Genomic DNA, 12,004 nt, shown 5'->3' with positions numbered 1-12,004 from the left:
TTGTATAAATAAAAAACTATCTTTGCTTCTTATAAGTATGCCCTCTGACTATATGTCTGTATATATAATTATGTGTACACTAAACCAAAGAGCCGGCCAAATATTCCACTGTGTTGGTGTAATTCTCTCTTCTTCTTTTTTCTTCTCAGAAATTCAGTTCTCTGGGAAATTCACATGTACTATTTTCATAGGATTCACAGAAGCATCTTTGGGCTTTCAGAATGGAAATATATGCATATATGCTTGTTCCACCCTACTTCCTGGCTCCTGGGCATCATATCCTCTGAGAAAGCTTCCTATCTTTGGACCACTGCTCAGACAAACTGAGCAGAAGTAAAAAAAAGAAAATAATATTTGTCAGCTTCCTATTTCTCTTCAGCATGGGATGAGTGGGCTCTACTAGGATGCCAGGTGATAAGATTAGAATAAGGTGTTGTTTTTTTTAATCACTGCACAGCTTAGAGCAGCTTGGGGGAAAGAGTTGTTCTGACTTCTTCTTCTCAGCATGTCAGTCAGCAAAAGTGAAGACAATCAGCAATTACCTCCCAAGTGTTTTTGAAGATTTGGGGAATTAAAAGGGACTCAGCTGCCAGGTTCTGTATGATAATTGAGCAGAAATTCCATCATGGCTCAAAATTCTCTGAAACCTATGAGACCAAATTGTTTTGAAAATGGGCAGAAGCACCATCTTCTCCTGGATTTTAGGAAGCGATGTTACTGTATCAAGTTTTCTCATGAAAAGCTGGTCCATCAGTCTTTTTCAAAATCTTATTTTTTTTAAGAGATGAGACATTGCACTTTATGACTAATTTTCCAAAATATACAAGAGAAACAAGTCTTGACATCCATTTCCATAATAGACCTCTTTCCATCAGACTTGATATTTCTTCTGACCTATTCTGTGCCCCTAAATAGCAAAATGGTTGGTTCTTATATGCAACAAATCAATATATCGCCTTGGCTCATAAAACAAAGATAATAAGATACCGAATCAGTGTTAACAAATAATAGCAAGGGGACTTGTGAGGCAAAAGCAATCAAAGTTCATAGGAACAGAGGCTCTTACTGGTAGCCAATATTCAGCGAGAAAGCAAAAAGGGATAATTAGGTTAAATTTTTTCAAGAAGGCATTCATGAGGGAAGCCAAAAGTCAAACCACTTAGTGCTGGGGCATCAAAAGAGTTATACTAAATATATGAGTGTGTTCTTAGCAAACAGTCCTGACTTGTACACTTAGATGACATGAGACAAGGCTGCTGCTCCCCTTGAATAGACCGGCAGCAAGATCTGACCGCTGGCCCAGCGATGGATTCTATTGCAAATCAGGGCTGTTTCCGGTGCAGGCAGAGGAGGAGAAGTCCCGGGGCTTATGGAGCAAAGGAACTGGAGGAGGCTGTCGGCAAGCCCAGAGGAAGGGAGAGAGGCTTTAGGAGGAGTTGGAGGCCTGGCAGCGTGCTCCAGGGGTGAAAAGGAGCAAGGCCCCTTTAAGGAAAAGGTGGAAGAGTCAGGATCAGAAAAAGAAAAGGAGGTGAGGTTGTCATCCTGCAGGAATACAAGCTAATTTGAGGGCTAATCCACATGGAGCTCCGTTTCCATCTGTCCTGTTTGCCATTGTTCGCTCCTTACAGAGTAAAATGGACATTCTGAAAATTGAGCTGGCCACGAACAAGGAGTGTATATTGGAGGTGGTGGCCCTTTGAGAGCTGCATGCAACGAAATTTCATTTTGATGTATGCCGATTGGTGTACATTCAAAGTGACAATAAAGTTGTTGATGTTGTTGTTGTTGTTGTTGTTATGTCTCTGCTTTTGGCTTTCTACCTCAGAGACTGAGGGATTTTATTTCTTGTATCCCCAAGGACCAGTGGTTGAAACTCAGGTTTGGATCAGGACCAGAGGGATTGGTTCTAGATCTCCAAAATACTACTTGTAGTCCTTGACTCACAACCATTCATTTAGTGACCTTTCAAAGTTACAATAGCACTGATAAGAGTGACTTACAACCAGTTCTCATACTTACAGCTGTCATAGCATCCACACGGTTAGGTGATTGAATTTCAGGAGCTTGGCAACCAGCAGATACTTATAATGGTTACAGAATCCTGGGATCATGTGATTGCCATTTGAGACCTTCCCAGCCATCTTCCAACAAGCAAAGTCAATGTGGGATGCTGGATTCACTTAACAGTTGCATGTTTCACTTAACAACTGCAGTGATTTGCTTATACAGCCATAGCAAAAGAAGTTGTAAAATTGGGTATGACTCACTTAGCAACAGAAATTCTGGCCCCAGTTGTGGTCAAAGACAGTCTGAATATATGGCCCTGGATGTTCCCTATATCTATTTTTTTTCCTTCACTTTTGGTGAACTTTCGTAGCCAGATGCAGACTATACATCCATTTATCAATGAATTATCTTTCTGAAATAAGATAAACTTATGAATTGATTGCTTCACAATTCCAGGAATGGAATACTATTACTCTTATATCAGATGCTTTATATCACAAAGCAGAAAAACTGAGAGTATTTCCTGTAGTGATGGCAATAGGAAAGTAGCACATGAAGACATTTTTGTGCAGCTTGGTTCTTAGGATGCACCTAACAGTACTGTGCAATTAAAATTCTGTTATTTATTTATTTATTTAAAAAGCTATAAGGCCATGCAACTCAAACAATTTGACTCAGCAGCGTACAACATAAACATAATAATCTAACAATGAACAGAAGATATTAATATAAAAGCTAACAATAAAATATATTGACTTAGGAACATCATTGCCATCATTACTGGGGCATCATGAGAGAAAATAAATCCAAAGAATGAGATTCTTTCTAATTCTGAGGAACAATAATAATGGGAAGTTACAGCCCAAAGGAAGAATTCCATCTGAATATGCAAATGCTATCAACCAAAAAAAAACCCCTGGTTGGGGTGTCTTTTTAATAGAATATCTTGGAGCTCATCATTTAGTAAACCTGTCTTGTTTATAATTATTTTGAATGGCAATCAGAACGATACATATTTTTCCTCTATTTGTTTAACTTAGGTTTACTACTGAATATGCCAATTTCTCCTAGTAAACCTCAGCAGCAGCAAATGAATGATTATTATGATTTTCAAAGCTGCAATCAAAAAGTGCTGCTCTGAAAACTACCATTTGCTTTGTACATAATTATTTGTATCATTTGGACAGAAACAAGACATGTCATTTAACATGTTTTTTATGATTTTCAGCACAGAAGGCTAATAAGTGTATTGTTTCAGCAGCTAAATGAAGCCATGAAATGCATTAATCTTTCCAATAAGCTTTTAGAATCAATAGAGGGATGCTTGCATATTACAGAACTGCTACACACTTTCTTGATGGAGACCAAACTGAATTATTTTATCAGAAGAAACAGTCAATATTCTGCTTCACGATTGTGAAGAAGTATTAAGTGTGCACTGAGATTTATTTGATAGGCTGCATTGCATGTCACTTAGATTGCTAATGTTTTACAATTAACAATGCCATTTTAAAATCTCAAAGATGCATGGAATCGGTGTTGTGAGAATTTCATCGTAATAGGAGATGAGTCAAGGTTGTGAGCTTTATATGGTGCAGATTACAGCAAAACAGCTCTAAACTCTGCACAGTTGAGGCAAGTTTAAGTCTAAACAAGGCACAAATGAATTTCAGGCTAATAGTGCAAGCACTGGTCAATTTGCTTGCTTTCCTTTAAAAGTAAGGATGTTTAATACTGGATTTTATGGCTGCTGTACTTTTAATTGATTTTGTATGCTGTCTATAGTCGGTCTAGTAGGTGGCATTCAAATAATTGTAAATCAATTTTACAGTAACAAATAGATGGGGTGGGCATGTTGGCAAGGCTACAAGTTCCACTTGCACCATGCCAGATTCATTGTCAGTAGTCTGGTTATCTCTGTGGCATGGCATCGCACCGATGCTCTCTAACATCAAGTATTGCCATCAAGTCACAACCCAGATGCAACTCAATCCTGCCATTTAAGAGGGGCTCCTGTCCAGGAGAGATCAAGCTTGTCCCCCACTCTGGAAAACTCCAGTGGTCACAGGCAGCAAAGCTGCACTTCCATTGAAGAGCTGGTCAGTGGAGTTCTTCTAACTTTTTTTCCCAGAAGTCTGACTTTGCAAATCTACTTTGCCCAACCAGGGCAACTAAATTAAGCTACTGATGAGGGGAGGTTTTCTGTAAAGGATCCAAGCTAGATAACAGTTACACATGCCCACCCACTTGGCACCCTAAGTACAGCTAGACACAATGGCACAAAAATGACAACATATGCATCATGATGTCACCATGCAAGTTCTGCCCTTACATACATGCATTGACATCACATGGAAATACATCAAAGGGTAATGTTTGCATTACAAAGCTGTGGTGTATTTCTGCTTTTTTCATTCAGCTAAACAATGAATCAGAGGTAGGCATTTGGTTGTTTTCCTATTATAGAACATAAATGATTCTTTTCATTCTTTCTAATCGAGTGGAATCTTAAAATAATTTTTAAGGGAATTTGGAATTCTGTCAGTTCACTAACAAGATAGCTCTCCACAAACAGAACTGAAGGCAGTCAGTTTGGTGTGGTGAAACAAACCATTGAAGAAAAAAATAAATTCACAAGTGGGCTGCATCTGGCCAGATAGTATGGATTTTTTTTTAATAAAAAAAATCCTCATTACATCCCAGTAAGGCAATTGGACAGTGACTCAAAATATTGCCAATTGTTCCATTCTTAAGCCCCTCCCCTTCCTGGTCACATGACCCAAAGAAGACTTGCTATTAAGGAGATGGAAACAAGCCATTCTCTGTATACACTGCTTACTTTGTTTCAAATAGAATCTTGACTCTTGAAAAACTCTAAAATCTACAATCTAACTAACTTAGGGCTGATTCCGTCAAGTCTATTTCTGCATAGCTCTGCAACCAACATGAAAATGATTATATTTTTAACTGCATCCATTGCTTAGTTTGGTGGCAATAAACCATTTTTGCATATTTTTTTGCTTATCTGCATAATGTGAGTTAAACATTATTTGCTTTTTTAAAAAAAAAAAACCACGATCCCAAGCAATGAAGTCATTTAAGTTTTCTGGAAATTATCTTAAACTTAAAATTATCTAATCTGGGAGGAGGAATGGACCTTCAGCAGTAAAGATGACAGATGTTCTATTGCTCCCTTCTCCCCAGGACTATAATGATGAAATCCGTCAAGAGCAATTGAGGGAATTGTCATATTTAAATGGTTCAGAGGACTCACCTCGTGGGCGAAGTATTCGAGGAAGAGGAATTCGGGCTCCTCCTGCAACTCCTTCAAGGTCAGTTGCTTTGACTTTCTTTATACTCAGTATAAATACTTTATAATAGCTATAATAACATTGGATACAAATGACTTGGTTAATAAACAGATACATGCCACAGCTCACAGATACAGCTGAGAAGAATAAAGGAGGAAGTTTTGTTTATGCATTTGGTTCTAACAAAGCCTTCCATCTAGTTGCAATTACACTTACACAGAGGAACTGAAAATATATCTTATAAAACAAAGAGACTAAACAAAGTTTATGGTTGGGTTCCAAACCAATGAACATTCATCCTAGCATGAATCCCAGTATTTTCATATTTAAATAAACACAGCCACGTCTACTGGATCCATCTTTACCAATTTAGTTCCTTTCAGTTATTTTAGGGATTACAATCTTCCTCCTCTTCTTCCAAGGGGCTTATCCCTTGCTGGCTGGAGGTGATAGAAGTCACCTTTTGACATTTCTAGAAGATGCCTGTCTTTATAGTAGGGCCTTATTTCTCTGAAAATCTGCAAGGAACAATTTTGTTAAATGCTCGTATTTGCGGCATACCTTCTGCTTCTGTGTAAAACAGGTTTGGGGGTAACTTATGCGTGATGACTTATTCAAAAGAATAACAGTACAATTAATTATTTTAAAATCTAGTACAAGATTAAGTTTATTCTTAATTTATGTTTGGCAGTCTCCCTATATACACAAAATAATTTAATTGATGGTAGGTGGATTTTAATTTGGTAGATGCAAAAGCATCCAAATGTAAACCTCATAGGGTTCACAGAACTGGTTTAAACTAAGCCTTTGATTTTATCCAATATCCCATATCGATTTATTTCGCTTTTTTCATTAACAGTTCAAGATGCTGATTAAAAATATTCTTATTTTTTCTTTCAATGTAGTAATTTCCCTTTTCCATCAGCATATGTAGATATAATAATAACAGCAATAACAACAATAATAGCATTGGAAGGGACCTTGGAGGTCATCTAGTCCAACCCCCTGCTCAGGCAGTAAACCCTATACCATTTCGGACAAATGGCTGTCCAGTCTTTTCTTAAAAACTTTCAGTGTTGGAGCATTCACAGCTTCTGGAGGCAGGTTGTTCCACTGGTTAATTGTTCTAACTGTGAGGAAATTTCTCCTTACTTCTAGGTTGCTTCTCTCCTTGATTAGTTTCCATCCGTTGTTTCTTGTCCTGCTTTCAGGTGCTTTGGAGAATAGCTTGACTCCCTCTTCTTTGTGGCAACACCAGTGGTGGGATTCAGCCGGTTCACACCAGTTTGGTAGAACTGGTAGCTAATTTTTGGTTAACTTAGGTGAACCAGCTGATGCCCTAGCCCCTTTTTGCCAGGCCCAGAACAGACCATCGGAAGTGAGTGGACACCACTTCTGGCCATCTGTTCTGAGAATGTTCACAGCCAAGGTCAGACTGTGATCGTAATTTCATTGTATAGGAACATTATTATGTCTTCATAAATATCAATTCTGCCCTTTATGACTCCAATTACACATAATTTAATAGTTTTAATAAAATTAGGAATCTATTTTATAGGTGGCTTATTTCATCTTACTGCTTGTAGAGTAGCTGCATTTCATTTCCTACTTTCCTTCTCCAAATGTTCTAGAGCAGGCCAGTTTCATCATACCGAAGCCGCACCCAACCCGTTGCCGGCAATGCAAAAAGAGTCGTGATACGTTGCGACACATCACGTGACATGAGTTTGACACCCATGTTCTAGAGGAACCATTTCCCATTTTTAAACAGCTGTTCTCTCTTTGAAATCATTTTCTTTGCAAGTCCTCGTTAACAGTTCAGATCCTTGGAATCTCATCTTAAAACCCACTGTGGTTTTCAACTGAATTCTTGCAGAATTTTTTTTTCCACGAACTGCATGTTACTAAAAGTGGTGCATGCTTTAGCTTTATGTGTCAAATCCTGATTATTATAACACCTTTCTGATTTGAGATTTTTGAATAATATAGGGAAAGGCTGGGCATGCTAATTCACAAGAAAAGGTTCAGACCTCATATTAATGCAGCAGCTTTCTGCTCTTCATTAGAGCAGTCTGACTTTTTTCAGGCTGCCTTGACATCTTTTTTTTAAAAAAAAGATGCTATTTTAAGAAAACCAGTCAATGCAATTCTTAGAGCCTTTGCATCTTTTTCAAGCTCATGTGAAAGCCTTTAAAAATGGGGTATTTAGTAGATCGTAAAGATGGGGTACCCTTACCTGAGGTCCAAAAATTTATTCTGAATTATTTTCAAAGTCAACAGAGTTCTAATACACAGCATTATTAATTAATACAGTATAGAATGAATATTCATCAAATATGCAGAGTAAAATAAAATGATTTCTGTCAAATATCTTGAAATGAAAAAGTGTTTATTTCAAATAAGTCTTGGCAGCACACAATTTATGTCTTATTTATATAACATATAATTTCAATTTATAAGGCCACCAAACTCATAATGATTCTTGGTGATACACACTTTTTAAAAAAAAGCCAATATACCATATCAATTTGAAAATAAGGTGGCCATAGGCAAGGAGTAGACGTTATCACAACATACATAAGTTGTTGTAGTCCTCGACTACAACTGAGCCCAACAATTTTGTGGCTAAGTGAGACAGTTGTTAAGTGAAGTTTGCCCCATGTTATGACCTTACTTGCCCCAGTTGTTAAGTGAGTCACTGCAGTCGTTAAGTTAGTAACACGGTTGTTAAGTAAATCTGGCTTCCCCATTGACTTTGCTTGCCAGAAGTTTGCAAAAGGGGATCACGCGACCCCAGGACATGGCAACCATCATAAACAAAAACCAGTTGCCAAACATCCGAATTTTGATTATGTGACCATGGGGATGTTGCAAGTGTGAAAAACAGTCATAAGTCACTTTTTTCACTGCTGTGGTAACTTTGGTCACAAAATTTATTTATTTATTTATTTATTTATTTATTTATTTATTTATTTATTTATTTATTTATTTATTTATTTATTTATTATTTAAATTTATATACTGCCCTATTCCCGTAGGACTCAGGGTGGTTTACAGGGAAAATAATACTATAATAATAATTAAATAATTAATAATTGAAATTGATTAAAACTAAGATTAAATTAATCCCTGAACTTAACTAAAACCCCATTAATTAAATAATTAAAACCCCTCAGTCTGGGCCAGACAGCTCAAAAAACCAAGTTTTCAAGTCCCTACGAAATGAGCGAAGGTCGGGGGCGGTCCTAAGCTCCGTGGGAAGCTGGTTGAACAGCTTTAAACTGAGGATTAGCTGTATTAGAAATAATCCAATTCATCTGAACACACATAAGGCAGAACCTAGGGGAAAAAACCCAAAATCTTCAAGAACTATTTAAGAGACAGCAGGGTTGATTTATTCCAACTATTCTAAAAGGAACATTGACACATTCTGGATCAATTGTAGTTTCAAAGTGATCTGTGCACAATGCATTGTGATAATCCTCGTACAAGGTGACTGAGGCATGTCTCTGAGAAAGAACTCTTAGTCTAGGACCGTGGTGGCGAACCTATGGCAGGCATGTCACAGGTGGCATGCAGAGCCCTCTCTGTGGGTACGTGTGCCATCGCCCCAGTCCTAGGCCTTCAGCTGGGTTTTATAAAACCTTTTTGTTTTAGGCCTCTGCCGCTGTGTGCAAAAAAAAAAAGGTTCAATCAGTCAATCAATTTCAACTTCTCGCGGGAAAAAGAAAGATCTCACAAAGTTGGAATTGATTGATTGAACTTTTTAGTCCCACCCAGTCTGCCATTACCACTGCAGCCACGCCCAGCCAATTGGCCACACCCACCCAATGGCCCACGCCCACCCGGCACCCGATGATACATAAGTGGGTTTTGGGTTGCAGTTTGGCACTTGGTCTCTAAAAGGTTCACCATCGCTGGTCTAGGAAACAGGTCAATTGGCATTCCAGATATATCTAATTGCAATATCCTCTACCTTCAGATCACATTGCAATTGCCCTGATATAAAAATCAGATCCATCATGTGACTATCCATAAGTGTTCAGCTCTCTATAACTTGGGCTATGTCCATGGTTGCTCTGGTTGCTATGAACTCATGAGCCACTCCAGACTTTACACTTAAAAGAGCAAATTAAAGTCTCTTAGATGTGTTAGAAGCTCCAACTCTAAGTTGGCAATGGAGTCGGTCAGAGATATTGCTGCATAGCGTGGAAGTTATACCACAGCAGTCAAACCACTTCTCTGTATAACTCAATTTCAACCATAGGATCTCATAATTGAATATTTGTGGTGTAGCGCTTCGGAAAGCTAATGGGACTTTCTGGATAACAACAGCTATCCCACCTCTCAGGGCCTGTGTTCACAACTTCAAAACTTAGGTAAGTACATCTCCAAGATAAGAACACCACCTGTAGTACCTTTCATTTTCTATGCACTTTTTTTCTGTAAAATCACAAAATGGAGATGACATTGAACAATTGTCTGACTAATACTTGGCAGAATCAAAGTAATATTAGATGGTCCTTTATCAAGCACTGATGGAAAGCTGTATATGAACCATCTAAAGGACATCAGATATCTAGAAATGACAAGTTTTCTACATGGTAGAGTTGGCATTTCAATTGTTAACACACTGACAAAACTGTTGAAAATATTTTTGCTTACAAAGGGAATTTATAAGTTACTACATTATGCCCTAGGTTTCCTCCTAGAAGGCCAGGACCGCTTACCTGGTACTTCTCTACCCTCCCAATATTTTACTTCCTGTGATATGAGGTGTTCCAGCTCAGTGAAAGTGCCTGGCCCAGGTTCATGACTAATTAATGAGAGTGACCTCAGCTTCTGCCATTGACGGGTACAAAACAAAGGAATACAACAGCGTATCATGATTTTAGATTTTCTGTGTGTTTTTTCCCTCTGCTACACCCTTGTCATAAGCTATTAATTTTGCATTGATGTTTCTGCAATGAATTCTTCCCTAATTAAAAAATTATTTAGTTTGCGTGGGAGAATTTCACTCCACCTTTTGATCCCAAGACCCCTACTGTAACTTCCAATTAAAAATATAAAAGTACAAAAAAAACATCTAGGATAAAAATGCAATATATCAGTTAAATAATTCAAACCAACAAACAGGGGCAATAACCAGGTCATTTAAAATATACATAGCCATAGCAGGAGGTAGAGCAGACCGATCAACTATCTTTCTAATATTCTAGCTATAGACCCACCTTTTAGGAGCTGTCCACGATCCATGAGCTACCAAGCAGAAAGCTTGCTAGAATGTCTTCACCAAGCCAGTATTTGGAGATAGAGGAAATAGAGCAGCCTCAGAAGTTCAGTGCCAAGTTCAAGCACATTTGTGTGAGATGAAATACTCCCAAATTCCTTAGGATGTTTTAGATAATAATAGTAAGGCTTTGCAAATGCTGAAGTGATTTGGAATAGTGTTTTGGATCTCAGGTGAGTGTGAACACAGCACCTTTCTGCTCTTTATTAAAGCAGACCTTCTTTTTCCAGGCCTTTTTTCTGCCTAAGCCAAAAGAAAGGTAAGATGGCTTAAACAATCATTTTAATGAACCCACTGTTTAAAGCAGCCATGTCTTTTTTCCACCTTAGTGACTGTTGTGATTCAGGGTCAGCCTGTGGGTTTGGCAGTTGGGTCGGACGATTCAGAGGAGGAGGAGGGGGGTGTTGGAGAGGTTGCTGAGAATAATATTGAGGCTCCACAGAGCCCTCAGCCAGGCCCCTCCCACCTGGTTATGACACAGACCCAGCTGTGTGAGCTTGACAGCGTGGATGAAGATGACCCACAGCTGGCCCTGTTCAAGGACGCCTGACGCATGAGGCAGTCAATCAGGAGTAAACAGAGGAAGGCAATGGGGCACCTCGGAAGGAGGCAGAGAGAAGCCACGCCCTGAACTGTTTAAAAGGGGAATGTGTGGGAGGGCTGGTCTGCTGAAGGCAACCGTTTGAATAGCTCCTGTTTCATGGTTCGTGTTTTCTCTCTTTGCTCTGTTTGCTCTGTTTATGTTTTTATGTTAATAAATTTGGCAGGCTTAGTTCCAGCCTCTTGCCTTCTTGTAAAAGGGGTTGTCCCTGCCTTTTCTGCAGGGCCGGTAGCAGGCTGGTACAGAACAGTGACTTTCCAGAATATCTTAACTGTCCTGAACTATTTTTTCTTCAGGATTTCCATCCTTGGAATCCTTCAAGCTCTTTTGAACTCAGGAACTCTAACCTGATCATTTTCAGTTTTCCCTGCCTCAGTTTAGTGTATTCTAGGATCACATGGTAACATACTCCCAAGGTTCCTACAATTTCCACTTCCTCAGCCATTTCTTTTCTGTTAAGTCCAGTACAGCTGAGCCCCTCATTTCTTCTTCCACCTTTTGGATAATGAAATTATCTGGAAAGTATGTCTACTTGCATAGAGTTTAAATCCCAGATGATATCAGGGTAGTTGAAATTCCTCATTGCCATGGTGGTGTGTTTCCTGAATACCTCAGCCATCTGGTTTACAAAGATTTCATCTGTACCTTCTGGTTGGTAGGGAAATCTGTAGGACACACTCACAACAGTGTCATTCCCGTGTCTTTTCCCTTAATACTCATCAAGATGTTTTTCTGCAGGGCTTTCATCCTACTACAGATAGTCCTCAACTTACAACCAAAACTGAGCCCAAAATT

General features: G+C 38.7%; 1 protein-coding gene across 1 annotated transcript in view; it reads left to right on the top strand.

The window, feature by feature from the left end:
* KHDRBS2 (KH RNA binding domain containing, signal transduction associated 2) overlaps window positions 1-12,004 on the top strand; it is a gene marked incomplete at both ends in the record, with an annotated part of 414,751 nt that overhangs the window by 275,492 nt on the left and 127,255 nt on the right. Inside the window, one exon of the mRNA XM_081316505.1 lies at window positions 5,212-5,339. Within this exon, the coding sequence (XP_081172631.1) occupies window positions 5,212-5,339 (128 nt within the window). The remainder of the gene's footprint in view (window positions 1-5,211; window positions 5,340-12,004) is intronic.

This window comes from Vipera berus (assembly GCF_964194415.1).
Source record: "Vipera berus genome assembly, chromosome: 1".
NCBI classification, from domain to species: domain Eukaryota; kingdom Metazoa; phylum Chordata; class Lepidosauria; order Squamata; family Viperidae; genus Vipera; species Vipera berus.
The sequence above is the reverse complement of the archived record's forward strand: the minus strand, read 5'-3'. Positions and strand labels throughout refer to the sequence as shown.